The following is a 22,149-nucleotide window of genomic DNA, read 5'->3' on the forward strand; positions in this document are numbered from 1 at the left end:
TCCTATGATCCCAGCTGACTTCCTGCCCTTTGGGTGGGGGGCTGGACTCAATGATCTTCTGAGGTCCCTTCCAGCCCTAATGTCTATGAAACCTGTGAAAGCACCCCCTCTACCTCCAGAGCATATGTAAAGACTTCCCAGAAGCTAGGCACAGGAAACACTGATGCCTGCCTGCTTCCCCTTGTTCCTCTCCCTGTTCATCTGAGTGGCAGGGGAGGCAAACTGGGCTTGTAAAACCCAGTGCTCAGCCCCTCTGCCTTCCCCTTGCCTCTCCCTGATGCTCTGCTGAGTGGCAAGAGTAACAATTGAGAAGCTGGTGCAGGTGGCTGTTACTGCACTAGCTTCCCCTTATATACCACTACTGCTTAGCTGAGCAACAGGGGAGACAGTGTAAAAGCCAGAGGGGCCAAGAGCCAGGAGCCACTTTCTCCAAACCCCCATGGCTGCTCAGCTGATCTGGAGTAGTACCAGAAAAATCAAGCTTCTGTGCCATGGCAGGAGCCTTGCTGCCACAGTGAAATGTTTCTGCCTCACACCCACTACCCTGGGTCAGCTTGAAGCACTATCGGGAAAGAAAGGTTAATTCCCTTGTGGTAAGGCTCCTGGAGTGGTGGCTGAGTGCTTCTCCCCATCCTCTCCTCCTTCTTCCCCATACCCTTTCATGTTAAGCTAAAGGAGTGCAAGGAATGAAGCTATTCTGCTCCAGGGGCGAACCAGAAGGGTTCCCACCATGGGAGGATGCCCGCCTCCTGCTAACCAGCTGATTGATGGTATGGGAGGAAGCATTCTTCCAGGGTTAAAACCCTCCCAGGGCTGTATGTAGCACCTGCTGCCTTTCAGTGGCTGCTAAATGGCACTTGACAACCTGCCCTTTTCCCAGGTAGGGGAAAGGGCAAACTGTCAATTAATGGGCTTCCCTAAGGGCAGGACAGGAGAGCAGTCCTCTAGTGCCCCTTGGCTCACCAGGCTATTTTTCTATCAAAAGAAGTTTCTTCCAGTAGAAATGAACATCTGTACATAGCTTTAGTTTCTGAGATGCTGACTTGCAGAAAAGTCAAGGATGCACAGAACAAACTGAGAAGGGAAACTGAAAAATGTGAGATTCTGTAATTTCTGTAACAACAGTGGAGCTGTGCCCAATCCAAAGCCAGTAATGTCAAAGGGAACCTTGGGCCTGAGATGAACTCCTGAAGAGTTTCAGTTTATATGTGTTAAGTTATTTATCTCTCTTGTTTTAATTTAATTTTTATTTTTTTAGCATACACTTTTGTTTCATTGATACTATTTCAGTTTTAGACATTTTTTTGAGGTGAACTTACTATGGTGCATTTTTTAAAGGAAATGTAAACATGTTTACGATGTCTGTAAAGCACAAAGGAAGCCTATCCTGGAGCACTTTTCATATGTAATGTATACAGAAAGGGACATGAATAATGCTATTTGACCTCACCTAGTCCTGGGAATAGGGGATCTCACTGTAGCGATAGAAATTATAACTTACAGATGCTCCCTAACAGGAGACTGAGAGAGCTGGGAACTGGAAGACTGTCCCTCTGTTAGGTAGTAGTAGTTAGTTAGAGAGACCAGGAGACTACTGCTCCACAGTAAATTTCACTGTTGTTAGTTCTTCTCATTCACTGTATTCCTGCATTTATTGGACCAAGTGATCAGTACACTCACTGAGTGTGAGGAAATATGGGAGTGACATGGAAGATTCATGCTGTGGGTCATCACCAAACAAAGAGAACAACTACAAGGCATGGTTTGTTCCTATGTTGATTTTATGTGCTCATATCCTGTAAGTTTGCATCTGTGCATATGCTGTAGTGATAGGTTTGTTACTAACTATTTAAAAGTAACTGGCACAGGAATGGAATGGCTTCCCTTTTCATTCATGAGATCTGGTATAAATAAATACACACACTGTACAGTAAAATGTGGAAGTGGGATTGGAAACTAAAACATGGCTAGCTGTTTTCACTTTCATTTTCTTTCTTATCAAAAGTCATATCATTTCATTTTAGAGCCCTGAAAGATTGGTGTTTTTAAAAATATTTTTACACATTATACGTTCATTCTCTCAGGGTAAAAATGGTGGAAGTCTAAATGAAGTACATAAATCCCAAATATATCAATTAATGCCAGTAGAACTCTCTCCAGTTTAAAAAAAGATCACTAGTATAATTCCCACATGATTGGGTCATTTTAATTTGGAAATACCAGCAAAATGTACCACATAGTGACCAGGTTTCCTTTTTCAGCCCCATTTTAAAAAGCAATAAGGAAAATGATACCTTTTCCAATTAAAATAAAGTGTGTTGAACCATTTAACAGCTCTTTGTTTTATCTACCACATAATTTAAATTTCAAAAACCAACTTGGGCCTTAATCCCCCATTACAATGGAAAGCACTGACTTCATTCAGTAGGATTCCTTAAAAGTAAGGGATTATGGCTTCATTACAGTTCTCTTATAAGAAAACATTCCTATAGAATTTTTATATAGATACCATATTAATAATTTTGAAGTATAGTTTTAAAAAAACAAATACAATTCTTTGATCTCTTTTCTTTATCAGATACACTTGAAAACTACTTTGTTACTTGGCTATGCTTGGAATGGAAACCAGGGTCAGCTTGCCTGGACTGGAATCCAGTATATGAGGATAGTCATTGATTTTCACGCAGAAGTAATGAAACACCAGTTGATTTACTAACAAAGAAGGACATATTTAAATGGAAGTAAACATGTATTTTCACTACACGTTACCTTGAATCCACAGTATCAAATTTTTTCCCAACAGAAATGGAAGCTCAGAGCTTTGCATTGGTATTACCCCAGCCACTGTTGTCCCAATACAGCTTGCCTTATAGCAGGGACTACTTTTGCACTCTTAATTTGAGGTCAGTTCTCCTTTTGTCAGAAGCTCAGAGGCTGTGGAAATAGATCCTATTTTCCCCTTCTTAACAGAAAGAAGATTGAGATATTTTGTATCAATCTTATCCTGATCTTTAAATGAACTCCCACAGAGTTTTGGACTAGGACAAGATTGAGATGCTTAGTATATATAAAATTAGAAATCAAATATTTCAATCTTATTCTAGTCTGAAAGTAAGATAGAACTATCAAGGGGTAAAAATGGTGAAAGAGTTTTCTTGAGTGAGAATAAAAATGATTATGGCTCTCATTCAATTTAGACTGGGTACACTGATGTAAATGACTGAAGGTAACTACTTTGGAACAAGTGGAATTACATTGGTGCAAGTGAGGAAACAATTAGGATTGTTCTTTTCAAACCTTAAAGATGGCATGGGCTTTTTAAAATAATTGTGGGTGTTGATTTTTGTCACTGGTCAGACTCTTCCTGTGTAATGCACTGGCTAGCTGCCACTTCCCATGTCAGTGGCCATTTCAGTTCTCTGTTTTGTATCCATAGCTTTTGAGGTGCGTGGGATCCTTCAGGGTGAAAAGTCCTAAAATAATAGTAAAGCACTATTTATTATTCTACATAAACTGCCAAATTATTTGTTGTAGGCCTTAGTGGTTTTCAGCTATAATAAAATATCTAGCTATTCACTCTGGATGACTCAGTGATAGGTAATTGGATACAGAGCTCTTCACTTCCAGGTCACCAGCTCATAGCTGGCCCAAGGCTATTTGGCCTGTATATAACAAGTAGATGATGTTTCATTTCATTTCCTAATGGTTAAATATCCACATCACAAAGCTTGTATCACAACTGGCATTTAACTGGCTTAACAATCTCACTTGAAAGGTCAAGAATGGAATAGGGAAGGAGGCTTAACTATCCCACATCCCTAGAAGTTGTTCTTTTAGGTCCAGACTTGGATTCATTGATGAAAAGTTTTGGGAAGTTGGACAGCCATTCATATCTGTTGTACATATAAGGTATTTAGGCACATCAGTCTCTAACCCTTCATCTTTTTCAAGAACTATTTTCCTTTAATAATTTGTGTGCATTTGTGACCTAAAATTGTGTATGAACGTGTATGTGTGTGTGTGAGAGAGAGAGAGAGTGAGAGAGAAAGAAATAAATTATAATGTTTCAAGTGTTTAGATTTTGTCAAACCAATTTCCTGCAATGCTTATCTATTGAAGGGTTTTGGGCCGTTCCTGCAAAGGATATTTCTAGCCCTTTTATTTCACAATTCAGAAAGTTCATGGGGATGTTCTTACTTGTCTTAGAAATCAATATTTCAAAGAACTGAACTTTCTAACCATTATTTAGTAAAAGAGGGTCGAATTTTTTGGTAGAGTCCTCTAGGTAACTTAGGAGCCTAAGTTTCAATGAAAATAAAGGCTCAACAGAAGTCTAATTAGCATTTTTTGTTTGTGTGTTTATTTCTATTATTCTATATTTTGGACCCTGGCCAGAGATGCTGGAGAGCTGTGGGCAGGTGCCAAGCAATGGAGAGTCTTACCTGATGCCAGTGGCTGCTGCCATGCTATGTTCTCTCCACCCCCAGGCTGCAGCTGCTGTGGCACTGGCTCCCCAAACACAGCCCAGCTAAAGGCCACCATTCTGTCACCCCTGTAAATCAGTTCCTGGGCCTGGTGCATCATTTTCCCACCTTTGGTTATACTACTGGGTCTTGATAGTGCTAAAACACATAGGCTCTTCTGCCAACTCAGTGGGCTCATCTAAACAAGATGTTTAACAGTAGAGTAGCATAGTCTAATGAGCAGTAAACATGTGCATCTACATGTACATAGTACAGAGTAAACCTCACTAATTGCAAGTAAATTTGCTACCTGCAAATGCAAGTAGCAAATTTACTTTCAGTTAGTAATGGCACAGTAGCACTCATGTAGATGCCTGACAGGGAGCAAACTTGCTCCCTGCCCCCAGGAGCTGCTGATGCCAGGGCAGGCTCTGCTACTGGAACCTGGGCAGGACATAGTCCTTCTGACCCAGCAGCAGAGAGCTCCAAGTCCTCCCCCCCCACCTTATCTCCCAGCACCAGTGCCAGACCCATAACCATGGAGCTCGGGCTGGGAGGTGAGGGTCTCCCAGTGCCAGCCCATGACTGCAGAGCTGATGCCGGGAGATAAAGATCTCCTAACATCAGCCCCACAGTGTGGAGCTGGTGCTGGGAGCTCCTTTCTGGCAGGGGCTGGAAAACCTGTTTCTTGCCCAGCTCTGTGAGTGTGGAGCTGGGTGGAGAAAAGGTTGGGGAGCTTAATCTCCACTCAGGTCTGCACTTGTGAAGCTGAGTGGGGAACAGGCTCCCAGCGTTTTCCCCACCCAGATTTGTGCTCATACAGTTGAGCAGGGAACAGGCTGCCCAATGTGTTCCTCACCCAGCTCCATGCTCATGGAGCTGAGCAGGGAATAGCTCCCCATCCTCCACCCTGCAATTGCACAGCGGGGGGCTGGGAACTGTTCTGGTGAGGGGTAGGTCCCAGCCCCATGCCCTGATTGGGTGATTAAGGCTTTGGGCTAGGAAAGAACTGCAAGGGTGGGGTAGGTCCCGACCCCTGCCCTGATCTGCTGGTGGGGCAGCTAGCAGTGAGGGGACAGGGTGTAATGACCCAGCTCTGGCCTGGAGACAGCTGTTTCTTGGCTCAGTGCTCCCTGCTGGCTCTTGGGCTAGCACTCAGGGGGATTCTAGAGCTCCCCCTGATGGTGGCAGGGGCCCATTGTAGGCCCCCAGGAAGCAGGAACAGCTTGTTGCCATTAGCAGCAAATCTGCTACCACTTCCCTGCTTGTGTAGATGCCTGCCCAGGAGTGTTTACTCATGAGTAAACTGATCCCGGATTAAATGCTTGTGTAGACATGTCCAGTATCAACCACAATGCTTAACTTGATAAGCATGTGAGTAAAAGAACTGAAGTCAATGCGTCCACTCATGGTTTAAGTTAAGTATATGCTTAGATCCTTACTGGAACAGGGCCAGAGTGCCTTGCACCTCACAGAATCGAACCCTTAAGCATAGGCATTTGAATAGACAAATCCCTAAGACCCTGTCCACTATAAAAACATAGGACACCCAAGTCGAAGTGAACGCTGAATAACACCACATGGGTTTGCAGTGCTCTGTGACTGAAAAGGTTCACTGGAAGCAATTTGCAAAGAAATCCTTAGGAAACCACCTGGATGGTTATTTTAAATTAAAAAAGGAAGAGATGCCACTTTAAAAAAAATAATTTTTAATACTGGGTTTAAGTCTCTGTACATGTGATAGTCATTAAAGCTTATTTAACCCTGAAATTATCTGGCCTCTTTAATTCCACAGGGACTCTAAGAATCCTGGGTTAAAAGTGAAAAAATAATGTCTGGATGAAAATGAGACTTTCCTCAATGTAGAATAATTATTTGAGAATACTTTCCTTAATCAAGCCCATAAAAAAGCTAAGTAGTGCAGTCAAAATAAACAATAGGTGCAGTTTTACACTCTAGATTAGGTCTGAGTCTGTGCCCACTGCCACTGATTTCAATATGCACAGTATCAGGCCCATAGATTGTATCTGTGTGTGTGTATAATATGTCTATAAACCAGCCACATTCCCAGCCTTTTTCACACACTAAACACTTGGAGGCTATGAGATTCCTTGTTATAATATTGCTCCTTTTGAGATTATCCTAGTGTTCCCTGAGGTTTGAGCTTTCAAAATTCAGATATCTCTAGTTATTCAGATTGGAAACTTTCAGCAGGAGCAGTGAATTTCTGAGTTTTTTTTACACCAAACATCTGTGCTGTGCCCCACCACCCTTTCCCTAAGGATGAAACATGCTGCAGGGAGGGTGTTGTAAGCATTCCTGAACTAGACAGCTAAGCTAGAGTCATAACTGGATTGGCTAGGGCACTACTTTGAAGAAGTTTCCCATTAGAATTAAAACATCCCACAGCCCGCATCGCAACAGCCCTATTCTTGAGTGTGTCTGAACACTGGAAATATAAGGATAGCAGGGAGATGGGGGGAGGGAGAAGGAAAAGAGAGACGAATAAACAGATAAAGGGGTAGCTCTTGTATGTGAGTGGAATTTCCTCTCGGTACAGGATATTCTTTATCATTAACTGGTCAGTCACAGGAAGGGAAATGGGAAAACAGTGTTTCCTGCTAGGGAAAAAAATCAATAGGCCTTGAAAATACCTGGGTTGAAAGAAACTTTTGCATTCCCATTACCAAGTGCGAATATGTTTTAAAACTCTTTTGAAGCATGAGCTTTGTTTTAAAAAAGTTTATCTCTTGAGATGAGACTTTAAATGATAAATGCATCTTAAAACAACATTGGTTTCATCGCATACTGTCTAGACCAGATTGACTTGCCTAGTTCATTTTGGGGGAAAAAAAGATTTTAATTCGTGAGAATCTGTTTGAACTAACCTCTGTTTCTTTAAAAAGGATACTGTTTTCACAATACTTCTTCCTTCTGAGACAATATTTCTGTAAGAAATAATGACTTAATGGATCACTTAACATACTAATACTGTCACTTCCATCCCTCTGTAATTGAAAAAGATAGCCGTACAGCAGAATGTGGGGCTGCACTTAGTTTGGGCAAAAGAGAATTTCTTTTGGAGTTACTTGCCACGGTAATTAATCTGGTGGGTAGCAGAGCTATTGGCCTTACTCCTATGAGTAATTCCAGTGGAGTCAGTAGAGTCTACTTCTTGGAATGAAGTCTACAAGAATGCTGAGATATATGCAGATAACATATGCATATGTAAAGGCACAGCGTACCTAATTTCCTCAACCTAATAGTTCTTCTGTCTGGAAAGATTTGCTTTTGTGGCACTTCCCTCCCAGTAGAGATGGGCCTGAGCCTCATAATTTGTGTCTGTATCATATCTTCACATCAGGGGTATTCTGAGCAAGAGTTTTGCCTTGGGTCCATCAAAAGTTTATAGCAAACACAGCGGCCTAATGGAAAGGCAAATGATGAGGTTTAGTCATGCATCTCAGGGCTGCAAATATCTGAAAACACACAAATAGGTAGAGGGGAAGGTATGGGTGGGGAGAGAAGGAAGAAAGGGAAGAAAAGCTGTTCCACCTTCACAGAGAAGTATAATAAATAGCAATTTTTAAAAGAAGAAAAGGATTAGGATTAAAGTAAGAAAGGCGACAAGGCCTTGAATTAACAGAAAGCTTTAGGAATGATCTAACTTCTATTTTATTATGTTACAGAAGACAAAAAATCAATAGCTGGTAATTCAGACATAAATGAGTTATACAGGCCATTGACACAATGGACCAAACTTTATAACCACCACATCAGATGCTGTCAAGCCACAGGCTTTAGTGGCGCCAGTAATAATTATGGCCGATCACCTCTAATTCCGAGCTGCCTTGCTTGATAAAAGTGTCACTCTGAGTGGCTGCAGCATCAATAGCAATTGGAGATGTCACAAAGAGGGCAGTCTGCTGGAGGAACTGCTTTTTTAATCGAATGGGACAAACCCCTAGCTTTCCCGCCCCCCTTCATGGTGATATATCCTAAAGATGAATTATTTGAATTCAGGACTGAAACCAACCAGGCTGAAATTAGCAGCTTTGACCCTTGGAAGTATTTATCTTTAAGGACATGATAACTGTGACAACATCCTGGGAAATTTTTGCAGTTTAGTAGTCTTTAGTGCTTTCTACATATGAAGCATTACATGACTGTTGTGATTATCTTTTGAGTGAGAAAAAAGCCAAAGTGCTCCTAAAGCAAAATAATTCCTTTTGCTACTAATTCCTTCCTAAAATTAAATCATTGTAAGGAAAAAAATCATTGTGGCTTTGGTTTTTCACCAGATCTCATGGAAGATTTGGAGGCCATTTGTAAAACTGAAATGTACTCCAAGCAGTCTAGTGAAGTCATTAGTATGGAAATGGTGTGATGGGCCTGGCAATATGGAGAGTCAGTAAAGGTGTTCTTAGTTTTGTTAGTAAAGAATAATGTGTGGAATTGCTGAATTGCTAACTGTAATGTTTCTTTCAGCTTATAAAGAAGACCGTTTTGGTTATCCCTACAATATTTTGGTTATCCCTACATTATACTGACTTTTCTATAATTTTGGTAACCATCATGTTAATATTTTAGGTTAGGTGGATTATCCCTGAATGCTTAAGCATTTAATGTCTATAAAGGAACTGAGTATTTGGTGCACTGATACAAATCCATTGTGAATGGTGAACAGGAAAAGAAACCTCTTTGACAGTAAGCTTTCCAGATAGACAAGTGGTATATGTCAGCCATATTTTGTATAGATATTAAACTGAAAAGACTTATAAATATAAAATATTCAACAGCAGTGGCTCAAAACACTGTGGCTTTTGGACACACCACTTGGACACACTTGAAACATTTCTTCTATTTTGAGCAATTATTACGAGGCCCATTTATACTCCTCATCTTAAATGTAAGGAACGTTTCTTAAACATATAAACATAAACTTATAAAATAATTCAACTGAAGAATGTTTTTTAAATGTAAGGTTGAACAATAGCAGTGTCGCAATGATTTGATCAGTTACTGGAGAGTGGTATAGAGTTTGGTTGGTTGCTCTTGGCGGGGGGGGCAGTGCAGATAAAGAAGAGCCCACTGTTCTATGGATAGAAGGCATCTGCATGAACCAGTTCACCTGACAACTCCATGGTTGTCCTGCAAGACTTTTTTTGCTTGATTGCTATATACCAGTTTGATGAAACTGAAAATGTGCTTAATGTGAACCAAACCCATGCACTGTAATGCTTGATTTATTTATTCCCACCCATCCCCAGAATATAACATACACACAGCAGTTTTTTCCCCTGTTCCCCTCATCTCCTTGTCTTTTTATACCCCTCCCTTTGAGTTTCCCAATTGCTCTTTCTCTGTCTTGAGGTCCTAAAACATATGGGCATTTGTGTGAGTGTGTGTGCGCGTGTGTGCATGTAATATCTTCTGATCAAAACCAGTAAATCACTGACAGCTCCGTTCCCTGGGTTTTACTCTGATCTCGCAGGCAGCTGCTCAGGCCACTCTGAGGCGGCACTGTTTCTTTCTCTGTTTACCCGTTTCCAATGGCAATTGCACTACCAAGTCTCAGTACTTCTGGAACTTGGCCTGGGGCTGTTTTGGTTACATTGAAGTTTTTGCTTCAGCTCTGCCAGATTTAAATGGTGACTTCACCAGCACTGAGCTAAAAAGGAGAAAGGGGAGGAGGGAGGTAGTGGAGAGGGGGAGAGAGAGAGAGAGAGAGAGAGAGAGAGAGAGAGAGAGAGGGCCAGAGCATTACATCATCACTTGGACTGGAATCAAATGGGAAGGATATGACTCACTCAGGCTAGTTAAGCTTTGGCTCAAGTTCTACATACGCTCATTCCAGGGCTCTCATGTTCTGCACCTCAGCAGGGAATTCAGGCTCAGTGATGTCCATGAGGTTTGTTTTTAATTTTCTTTTCCTTTTCTGATTTCTGTATACTTTTTTTTTGCCCTCTCTCCATCTTCCCGTCCTTCTCCTTCCCTCTTTGATCCCCCTTTCTGCTCTCCTTTCCACTTCCATAGAGATTTGTTTTCTGGTGCATGTAACCTGGACTTTTGGAGCAGAAGCTGGTTTTAAACCAAAGCAAACCCAAGCAAGGAGCAGCAAACTTGAGAGAAGTCTCCCCCCCCACCCCATCACTGTGTTGCTCCTAATCAGAGGAGACAGGGAGAGAGTTAAAATGCAGGAACCAATCGCTTGAATGGTGATGTAATGCTGGAACTGCAGGGTTGTTAAGTAATGTGAGAGCAAGGGGGTCAGGGTTGCAAAGCATTTACCTGCTCTCAAGGGGGTTTAAGTTTATTATCAATTGCAGTGACTGTAACTGGCTTCAGACTGCAATCTCTAATTATTCACAGACTCCCCTTTTTTATCTTTTATTATTAAAAGTAAAACTATATTACGGTATTTTTAAAAATGTGATATTATCACAGCTGCAAATTATTTTCCACCAGGGTTTTGATATTTTTTAAATGGTTTGAAATTGGGTGTCTCTTTCACAAAAAGGCCAAGGGAAAAAAAGAAAAGAACAGAGAAAGCAAAGGGGCGGCTTGCTCAGAGTAACGGGCGAATTTGAAACTGTATGAAGAGAGCAGCTCAGCTATCTAATAGACCGAATAAAAGGTCTTGCTGTTAAAGATACTCTCAGGAAAATAAATCATTAAAGGAGCCAATTTGTGAAGCTATCTCAAGAAGCCTCAGTGCTTTGTTTCCAGAGCCTGTTGACACCATCCTGGCTCTTGGTTGGTCTTTTGCTTTTTTACTTATATTACTAAAGAGAACAAGGTCCTGCACCTACAGAGAGAATCATGCTCATGGAATACTTCACCCCTCTGTAGCCCCCTCAGGATCAATGGGGCAATATACAGGCTCAGGAATCTTCCTGAAGCAGATTTCATTATAGGGTCAGGCCCTATCGATACACTTTAAGTAACTTTTCTTGAGAATAACAGTATATAGCAAAGCATGGTGTGTTCTCTATAAGATTAGTTTGTATAAGCGTGAGTCTGTTATCATTCATATGCATCAGGTAGGATTTAATGTTGAGTAAATACTTGTTTGTACAGTGCTTTTACTAGGTATTATCTGAACGGGAGATACCTGGCATCTGTACGTGTCCTCAGAGTACCCAGCAGCTCTGAGTCAGTTTTCTATATCCAAAGCTCTCTCCTATCAAGATACCATTCCTGGAAGTGAATTCCCTTTCAGGGAATTTGCATCCCTGAGTGATGCTAACTGATGCAGCAGTAGATGGAGGACCTGTTTTGCTGAATAAAGATGGACTTAAGCACATGCTTGAGTGCTTTTCTGAATTGGTGCCAGAGTAAGAAAAATATCAAATTAATGTTTTCAGTTACAATCCTGCACCCCGTTACCCTATTGTGAGTCAAATATAGTTCCTGATCCCTTCCTGGACCCTTAATGCTCTCTGAAGTTTCCAGTGTCATTTGCACACACAAAACATAATGGTGGCCACATTTCCATAAATGCCTTGATTTTAACCTCAACAGTCAGCCATTCAAAAACAGCAGTCAGACATGTATCCTTTTAAGGGCCAATCTAAGTACACAAAGAATATATATAGAAGGAGATTCAATATCACTGTTATATGGTTTTATATAAAAGTAACATTATCAGGACCTTGTTCCCTTTAGTAATATAAGTAAAAAAGCAAAAGACCAACCAAGAGCCAGGATGGTGTCAACAGGCTCTGGAAACAAAGCACTGAGGCTTCTTGAGATAGCTTCACGAACTGGCTCCTTTAATGATTTATTTTCCTGAGAGTATCTTTAACAGCAAGACCTTTTATTCGGTCTATTAGATAGCTGAGCTGCTCTCTTCATACAGTTTCAAATTCGCCCGTTACTCTTCCAATCATATTGGAATATAGAACTTGGAAGGGAATGCCTACCAAAGTCCACTAGGTCCCTCGCTATCTCAGCCAAATATGTAATAGACACCAAGGCCAAAAGGGACCTCAGGAACATCCACTATGCTAGTATCCCATCTCCACACTACTACAAAGTACAAAACACCCCTTAATGCCATATGGCAAACTTTGGATCTTTAGTATAAAAAAAACTCCCAAGATGATAATGTGCCAAAGGGAATGCTTTTCCTATAGTGTGTCATGCAGCTGTACCTTATGATACCAGATTCTGCAGGCCTCTGTTAAGGGCATGTGGACTATAGAAAGAACTGTACTGCTGTGGGATTTCCCACAAAGAATCATTACTATCTCAAATATTTCTCTTAGAAGTTCTGGAAAGTGCTGCTCTTCTGTCCTTTAGAAATATCTTGTGTATGTTCTTCCCTTTGCCTATACAGTTCTGGTGGTGGGTTAGATCCTTATCTTCACCCTTCCTCTCCCTACTTCTGTATTATCCTAGGTCAGTGGTTTTCAACCTGTGGGGTCTGCAGACTCTCTAAGGGGTCCGCAAAAGATGCCTACAGCCAGGTACAGACATTACACTTTTACCAGTATAAGTGATCAGAAACCAGTATATTCTGGTAACAGAAGTTCAGCACGTAAAAGCAGTCTTAACAGAACAGAAGTTTGGCACACACAGACTGGTTTAAAAATGGTAGAACCCAGCTAACATTTGTATCCCCTGGACCAAGGGCGGATGTGTGTTCTGTTCACCACCACTTTAAATTATACCGCTTACAGAAAATCTAACGTAGATCGATTCTGTCTTGGGCTTTTTGAATGTCTGTAGGCTAGGGCCTATGATCAATAAAAAATATGTGAATACCAACACTGAAAATTCACATCCATTTGAAATTTCCAAAAGGGTCTGCACTTTCATTTGAGATTTTTAATGGTCTACAAATGAAAAAAGGTTGAAAACCACTGTCCTAGGGCAATGCCTGCCTCTCACCAGCCACACTGTTTTGCTCCTGTGCAAAGAAACAGTGTAGTAGAGGATGATTTGTAATACTGTCTTTCCCCATCTTATGCACCATACAGGCCTGGCCACAATCCATGTTTCTGCTGAGAGATATATGCAGATAATGTTTTTATGTTATTTCTCTTGTCAAAATAAAATGTGTGTGAAAGAAAATGACCTGGCAGTCCAGGGACAACCATTCCACAGGGGATTTCATGTATCCCAAACCATTCAGGCCATATAATAGTAAAGAGACAACCAGGGAATACATCATGATACTTTTTAACAATATGCTCTAACGGTGCATGTAGCTGCACTGTTAGCCATCACTTCACATAGATGCTTAAGCAATGTGTCTTTGATGTGAGACTAGAAGTTAGATGGAAGGAGTTTAGGAGGAGAACCTGGGGACCTGACAAAAACACACTGCATGTTTGAATTCCAAATAATTTCTCCTGCTAGATAATGTTAATTTTATATAAAACCATATAAAAGTGATATTGAATCTCCTTCTATATATATTCTTTGTAGTTACCACATTTTTATCTCCCAGATATATCCTAACAATAAGGCAATTGGCTTTTGGGTGACTGGTGCCTCCTGAGTCTGGGGGGGCACCCGCAGACGCTGCTGGTGGCAGTGGTAGCAGGGCCGGAGCTGGCAAGCTCCTGCAGACACTGCCGGTGGTGGTGGCAGTGGCAGTGGCAGGGCCAGAGCTGAAAAGCTCCTGAAGATGCTGCCAGCAGCAGGGGCGGAGCTGGTCAGCATCCACAGATGCCGTTGGCGGCAGGGATGAGTCAGAGGAGGCACGTGCCCCTCTGTGCTCCCCCTATGTGTCACCTATGAATTGATTTGATCACACATAATCAATCCTTATTAAAAGCAGTTAAATAACCAGTAGTGGTTAGTGGAAATTTAGAGTCTTCAGTGATAGGTGTATTGAAATGAAAATGATATACAGCAGACTTTTTTGTGCTCCATTTTGTGTCCTTCCACTTTAAGATGTCCACCTTGAACTACCATGGACCTGATTTTTAAATGCGTCCACACAAAGTCTGTGAAACTAGGGATGGTTTGAATCCCTAAAAATCAGGCCCAAGATGTTTCAGGTTGGACATTCAAAACAAGAAAATCCACGTTAGCCACGGTTACTTGATGCTGGGCAATGCTTTTGTAACAAAACCTGAACCCATTTGAAATCCGTAAAGTTGCATGTTTAATTTTTAAAATCAGTATCTTAAAATTGATGCAAACTTCAATGAGGATTCTGCCAGGGTTCACCCTTCTCCTCCCCATGCCTTCCAAAGGCACTGCCTTTTTTTAAACTGTCTTCTGAGTAAAGTGAATAACCTGCAAAACCCTGTCATTCTGGCTGTTCTGTGATGGCTTGACTTTTCCAGGGTTCAAGCCCTCCCACAACATTCTGTGGATGGGGTAGAATGTGTTGATCTTCCATTGGCAAGATCAGTACATTCTGCCTGGTCCAAATAAATTATCTTTAAGGGAACTGCCTAGTTTCACTGCTCTTAGGGACCAGTGGAACTCTACACATTGCTTCTGGTCCTGCTGAAGGTAACTGTCCTGCTGGCCTGTCTCTAAATGTTATTAAATGAACCATATTTAGTGTTCAGCATTTAAAACGTCATTCATGCCAAAGTAGGATGTGTACTCTTATTATTTCTGTGGATTCTAAGTATCTTCATATCTACTTGACCATCTTAAGTTCCCAAAGACTAAAATCAAGGAGTGGGTCAGCCAGCTTCCCCTGTCCAAGAGGACACAGGAAGATGGGTCATAAAAGTAATTAGTTGCCTTCTCCTCCTTCCAGATGTGTCTACAGTAAAAGGGGATCCTGAAGCTTATTAGTGTAAGAAGTTTTGAAGAAGGGCAAGTCAGAGCTGGAAGTGCTGATTGTAGTACAGACTACAGCATTGTACTACATGTGATTTTAAGATATGGTTTGAGCTTTTAACATGAACTCAGAACTCCAAGTGAATCTTAGCATGTGTCTTCCTGAATTTTTTCTGTTAAACTAGTGTTATACACTACCAGTTAAATCCTACCAGTCTTCTACTTACTGCACTTACTAATGTGAATTAAGTTAAAAATCAGTATGTATCCTACAGGAGAACTGAGAGTAAAACTATTTTCTTTAGCAATTTATCTTTGTCTTCTTCATAGTAATTTTCTCTCCTTTTACCACTTCTCTACCAAGTTATATCTAAAACTTTGTGGTTTCTCAGGGAATTAAAGTTTTCTATGAGAGTGTCTACACGTTGCACTACATTGCTGTAGCGACCACATGTATCTACATGTCACTGGCAGCTACTTCACTGTAGGGGCATGCTCCCCTATTTTAGCATGGTGAAGTAGTGGCTAAAAATAACCATGTGTCGTGTATGGTGCAGTACAGGCGGTTACTACAAAAGGGAGAACTAAAGCATGGCGCAGTAACAACATCACTGAAGAGTGATACCCTATATATAGCATCTTTAGATCCACAATTTAAAGAAACTGATGAAGAGAGATCCTAAAAACATCCTTAAAATGAATACTAGAATTGTAGGAATACACATAATCAGTGAAACAGACCACAGATGTAAAATGTTCCTACAGAAATTGTGCACCAATAAGTAAGAATTATTTGGCTTAAAGTTGTGCCTAACTGCAAGAGGCCATTAATGTTTTGCAATAAAGACTGTAGGTGACTTTTCAGTCTACAGACCTGGATGTGCCTACCTTAAAGATAAATTGCTACATGAAATAGTCTTGTCTATTGTATTTACAATATAAATGCTTTAGACAGTAGGTTGATGCCCATAAGCCAGTCTCTCAGAGTTTGAGGAGGAAGAGGTGGTCTGATACAAGGACTAGGAATCAAAAGTATTGTATTATAGCCCTGAGTGTTCCTACATGTCCCCATTAGCTCTTCATTTCCTTATATAGAAATCGTGTTTCCCTCAGGTGTGGTAGACTTTTGGTAAACTTAATTAATATTTGCAAAGTGTAATAATAACCTCAAATGCAAAATACTGCAGTCAAACGTTATTACTTTACATTTTCCCTCAAAAGTAGTCTTACAGATTCTGTCAAGGGAATCAGCATTTGTAAGACAATAAAGTGCCAAAAAGAAGGGCTGCAGATGGTCATCACCAAAGCAGAGCTCCTGACATTAGTTTTGTATGTTTTAAGGCACAGCCTGGCAGTGGGAACATATCAGAGGTGTCCTTCGTCCTGTTCACCATCAAATCCTCCTCATGATTCTGTTCCTCCGTTGGATGTGATGACTTTGGGAACTTTTCTAAGAATACAAAGTTTGCACCTTCACTCTCTTGGCTAGCTCTGGTGGCCTAATGTGCACTGGGACTACAGCTGCTCCCATTTTGGGAGATTATAGTGATGCTGGGAGTGCTAATCTCATGTAGGCTTTTATTCAAGGGAGTAACCGACTGCACCCATTGCCTGTATAGAAAATGGAGGAATAAGGGAAGGCTTATGTCCTTCCCCTCCTCGTTCCCAAAAGCTTGGATGTTTACCAGGCCTGGCTGGGCCTAGTCCAGCCAAACTGTTAAAATCTCTTTAACTTTCCATGGAAAGTACAGTTGAGTTCAAAATTTAAATTGCGTTATTATTAAATGACTGTTTAGCTATTCTGAGTGGGTAACATATAGATTAGATAAAAGTGATTGACCCTTGACATATAGTTTCTGTCTAGCCTTAGTTATTTAACTATAATCCCTTTGCTGTGTATCATAAAATGATAATCTTAATGAATTAATTTGTTCTGAATGTAGATGTGATTTGTAATTTCAGAAATAGTCTTTCCACCATAGCTTAGTTGTTCATTAATACCCACTGACTTGTGTTATATCCACTTTCTGTACCATATCACTTCTGCTTCAAACTCAAAAGTCAGGGACCCAATCTGATGCTAATTAGTATTTCCTTTTTTTTAGATCATCTCAGAGATATTACTTTATTATGGTCTTCATTTTATTTTATTGTCTCAGAAAGTGAATGGGTAGGAGACACGTCCCCTGGCAATGAGACGAAATATTTGTTGCCTACTACCATGTTCTCCCTGTGTGCTCTGTTTATGGGTGGGGTGCACTGTTCTCTTGCCCAAGGATTTTCCAGTGGGACCAGCCAACTCTAGAGAGGGAGTAATGTGTTTTGACTTAGGACTTGATCCAGAGCTTTTTGAAGTGAATAAGAGTTTTTCCATAGACTTCAATGAACCTTGGATGAGGCCTATGAAGTCTCTCTTTCTTTCTATTTCTCTTGAACACCCACATCTTCTCCATACCTCCAGATGTTCTCTGTTTCAGAATTGCTTTGTTGCATTAAAAAATGAATGCAAGACTAAGAGGTGGGTACCTTGCCACCTGCAAGATGTCTGTATACTCTTAAATGTGACATACAGAATCACTTAAAGTGTGAGTATCTACTTGTTAAAGCTTGTTAACTCATGCTAAGGGCCTTGTTACATGTTATGCTGTAAGAAAACAAATGTTGATCAGTTTTAGTGCTAGCTCAAGTTTGGAGCAGTGACATGTTTAAGCCAGCAGGGGCCTGGAGGGCTGAAAGGTAAGAATCCTCCTCCCCTCCTGTTATGGGCTTCCCCCCTGCCCCAGGGCTCAACCCTGCCTCTTGAGGTTCTCCCTTAGTTCCTGACCCTGGCACTCCCCACTGTGCCTCCTTTCTCCTTCCCCACACACTTACTTGTGGCTGCCAATGCTTGCTATCCCAGGACAGCAGGCAGGGAAGGGTTAACCTACCTCCCTGGCCCTGCCTTTGCCATTGTCATCACCATTACCACTCCCAGGCTGCAGCTTTTCTTCGGGCTGCCCCAGCCCAGAGAAAACACAGACGGCCACATGTAAGAGGGGGAGAAGGCAGCAGTGAAGAAAGATCTGGGGTGCTGGGGGGGCGGGGTAGTGGGCCTGGTCCAGGTCAGCAGGGAAGGGGAGTTGGGTGGAGTGTTTACACTAATATGCAGCCTAGGGTGGCTACACCTTAGTGTAACATAAACTGGATAACACAGATCAGAAATCATCCTGCCCTGGAGTGGCATAACCTTAAGCCACCTAATGAGCACTTACTACTTTCAGGTGTGAATGTGTGGACAATCAGGTATTAAGGCTCCAGAAGTCATCCAAAATTACTGTGTAACAAGGCCCTAAGTGCTCTCTGAGCATATCAGAGTTACGCCACTTCAATTGAGGGTTAATTGTGGGCTATCTAGTTTGTCTTAGCATAACTTCTGTCTACTCCACAGAAATAAAACAAGCAATTTGCAGTCCTCCAACATCCCAGGATGCACTGCTCCCAGTCTCCCTATCCTCCAGAGCAAGGATAGAGTCCAGATGTCCCAGTCTCCCAGTAGTGCCTTGCTCTTAAGCCTTTTAGTGGCACATCAGAGCTGTGCAGGCAAGCTGTGCCCACCTGGCTTACAGAATGTTCTAACTTTAATATCACTCAGCATTCCACAGTTTTAGCAGAGTCTAAGCGTAACATGTAATGTTATCCTTAGATTTTTAAAATATATATTTAATAGAATACTTTTTATTTCACATACACTTCCGCAATTCATTTTATACTTTGATGTTTCCCTGTAGCTACCAGACCCTATTTCAGTATTAAAATATATAACAGTACTATGGACAACCTACTTAGAGATCACTCCAAAAGCAAATCAAAGATTTCTATACATCTGAATTACAGCCAGAAAAGTTCTAGTAAACACTACTGGGTAAAATTACCAGTCAGTTATGTATTTTATCCTGCTCTCAGGTAATATAATCTAAGATATACAATACAGGTAATATAATCTAAGATATACAATACATGTAATTTTATACAAAAATATTATATTAAAATAATCACAGGGCACTTTATGAATTGCTGCCATCTTTTTCTTTATCATTACACATATGAAAGCTGTTAGGTACAAGGTGCTGTTAGGTGCAAGAAGCTTTAATAGAGATAAAAATAGTGTTTATTTTGTGTCCAAGATAACTCTGACTGTATCCCCTACTGCCATAAGGAAGTATTTCCTGCAGTTTGCAAAGGATAATTAAATATTTAGAGATAAAAATATTAAGGTAAATGCTATAGTTGTGTAACTGGATGAAGCTCTATAAATATCAGTAGAGTAGTGCCCATTTACAGCTGCAAAAAATTTCATTCATTACTATGTAAAATACTTACTGTTCTTTGATTTTTAACGCATTAGTGCCAGGCAAATCAAAAACAGAACTAGTACCATGTCTTACAATTCCTTTCCACTCTGGAAAACCATGACAGCTCCAGAAAGTTTGTATGTTAGTTTTATCCTTATACAATTTTTCCAAAGCAAGTTTTTAAAAAAAACAGAATATAAAATCCTCTTATTGACCTCACCTTGACAGAACTCAGCATCACAGTGAAGTCTGTTCTCAATTTTTTTTTTTGTTATTCAGCTCCTACATTTAAATGACTTCCATTCATTGAAACTGTGGGTATGATCTGTGTTATTTGTTTTTCCTACTGCTCCCTGGATTATAGAAATATCTGTTCATCTGAAAACAGTTTATTTTTCTGGAAGAGTTTGGTTGACTCTTCCAATGACTTCTATTGTAAATCAAGATAGAAATAAGATTAACTCAGGACCAAAACCACACAATTTTTGGACAACTATGGGGCTCTAAACTCAGATGTACTCTTTATCTTCATTCTCATTTTTTGCTGACAAATGCTGCAGGTGACCCTTTACAGTAAATTGTATCAAACAAGGCACAGATTAGTAAAAGATTTTGAGTTTGTTTAAACACAGAGTAAAAATGTTGTGAACACATACTGAAAAACCGGTGTGTATGAAGCCAAGTCAACTTAATCTGCAAGCTGTCATGCTGCTGTTGAAGAGCTGGGAAAGCCAGGCACTCAGAAAAGTAGGGCAGCAGGTGTCACTATAGAAAAGGCAAAAGGAGGGTAGTATAGATCACACTGGTAACAATGCAGAGAGAGAGGGATTGGAGTTGTTCTGAGTTTCAGGTAGAAAAAAGGAGTGAAAAGGTATGCTTACACTTCTCCCATCATTGTTTTCAAGATCTTTGTCCCTGGCACGCTGGAGAGCAGCAGAATCCCCATAGCACCGTCGCTATCTTAGATGTGAGTTGGGAGCCCACAAAGTCAGAGCAGAAAAGTGGGGCTTAGTTTTCAGCATCTATCTTGAGACGACTGTGGAAGAAGTTTAGCTGTGCCCATAAAGGAACTAAGGCAGATATTTAATATAATCAGAAACATAGTTGGTGAATCTACATATGCTATTAAGGCATCAAAATAAACTCTGGCACAGTTTGTGCTAGAGTCAGCTGCTCCTGGCCACAGCATCTACACATGCACCCAGGATTGCAGCACTTTGAGCTGGTGCAGAGCAGCCCTGGGCTGACAGTGGCATGGGAAGTCAGCCCCATGCTATAGGTGGTGGCAGAGGGCTAGCTGGGGAACAAGGATGCTAAAGTGTGGGGCTAAGCAGCAGGCGGCAGGGCTGTGCAAAGCTTCAGGTGCTGATTCGATTCAGAGGAGATTTGGCCCGATTCAGAGGATGACTCTCCAAATCCAAATCAATTCTGGGGTCCAATTAAAAGGTCCAAATCAATTTGAAGCTCTCCAAATTGATTTGGAAAAGATTCAGAGAGCTTCCACAATTTGGGCAGTCCCTGCTGGCTGCATCAGGGAGCTGGACCCAGTCTCTACACTGACTCTACATAGGGGGATGGGGAGGGGAGGCTGAAGGAGGGGACCTTGGGGGGACCACTGCCACACCCCATCCCCTGCCTGCTGCCCTAGCCTCCCTGCACGCCCTGCCATGAGCCCCCCTGACTCTCGCCCAATCTCCCATGGTTGCCCTGGATGCCCCAGGTCCCGGCCCTTTAAAAAAAACAAAAACCTTGGGCTCACTGGCTACTGCAGTGGCCTTGGGGCTTCGCAGGGCTTGCAGGGCAACAGGGATTGCCTCCTGCCTAGCAGGAGCCAGTGAGTCAGGGCTTTTTTTTTTTTTTTTTGAGGTCTGGGATCTGCGGCAGGTGGAACAACTGTGGGTGGGGGGTTGGAAGAGCAGGTGGGGGTTGAGGAGCTTGTGACAGAGCCCCCAACATGGCGAGGGGTAGCGGGGATTGCCCTCCTGCTTGGCAGCAGCCCGTGAGTGAGGGCTTTTTCTTTTCAAAGAGCTGGGAAAGTGGGTGGGGGATGGGACCTGTGTGATTTGGAGATTTGGCTGATTTGGTAGGAGTCAAATCTCTGAATCAGATTTGGGCGAATCAGTTCAGGACAGTGATTTGAATCACTGAATCGAATCACAGCCCTCCAAATCAGCTGAATCCAAATCCGAATCCAAAGCGAATACTAGCCCTTTCACACAGGCCTAGCAGGCAGGCCCCACACTTTAGTACCCTTGCACCCCAGCCAGCCCCTGTCACGGTCTACACGTGTTTCAACACACATAATTACTCTACCATAGGGTAGTACGGTCCCCAACAGTACTATCCTACAGCAATGTTAATTAATTTACTGTTCCCTAATACCAAACACATGTAGACTGTGCTGCTTTATTGAGGAGCTAATCAGTCAACTCCACAGTAAAGCACACATGTAGATGCACCCAGTGCCTGCTTTCTGGCAATTGCTATAAGCCAAATGATATAATTCAGGGTATATGTTTGTCAATGCTTCCTAGTGTACTAGTATTCATTTAATGAATATAGTCAATTATTAAGAAACCAGTTATAATAATAACCCTTTC

The 22,149-nt window shown here is 41.5% G+C and overlaps 1 protein-coding gene across 3 annotated transcripts in view; it reads left to right on the top strand.

Annotated features, from left to right (window-relative positions):
- Positions 1-22,149, top strand: part of CREB5 (cAMP responsive element binding protein 5) — a 356,099-nt gene that overhangs the window by 221,550 nt on the left and 112,400 nt on the right. The window contains exon 1 of one of the 3 annotated variants that reach the window (XM_019535372.1): positions 10,294-10,374. The exons of the other annotated variants lie outside the window; for them this stretch is intronic. Within the exon in view, the coding sequence (XP_019390917.1) occupies positions 10,328-10,374 (47 nt within the window). The 5' untranslated portion in view covers positions 10,294-10,327. Of the gene's footprint in view, positions 1-10,293; positions 10,375-22,149 lie in introns of those variants that run through there. 3 annotated transcript variants of the gene reach the window in all.

The sequence above is a fragment of the Crocodylus porosus genome, unplaced genomic scaffold, assembly GCF_001723895.1.
Source record: "Crocodylus porosus isolate Cpor-Errol unplaced genomic scaffold, CroPor_comp1, whole genome shotgun sequence".
Lineage (NCBI taxonomy): Eukaryota > Metazoa > Chordata > Crocodylia > Crocodylidae > Crocodylus > Crocodylus porosus.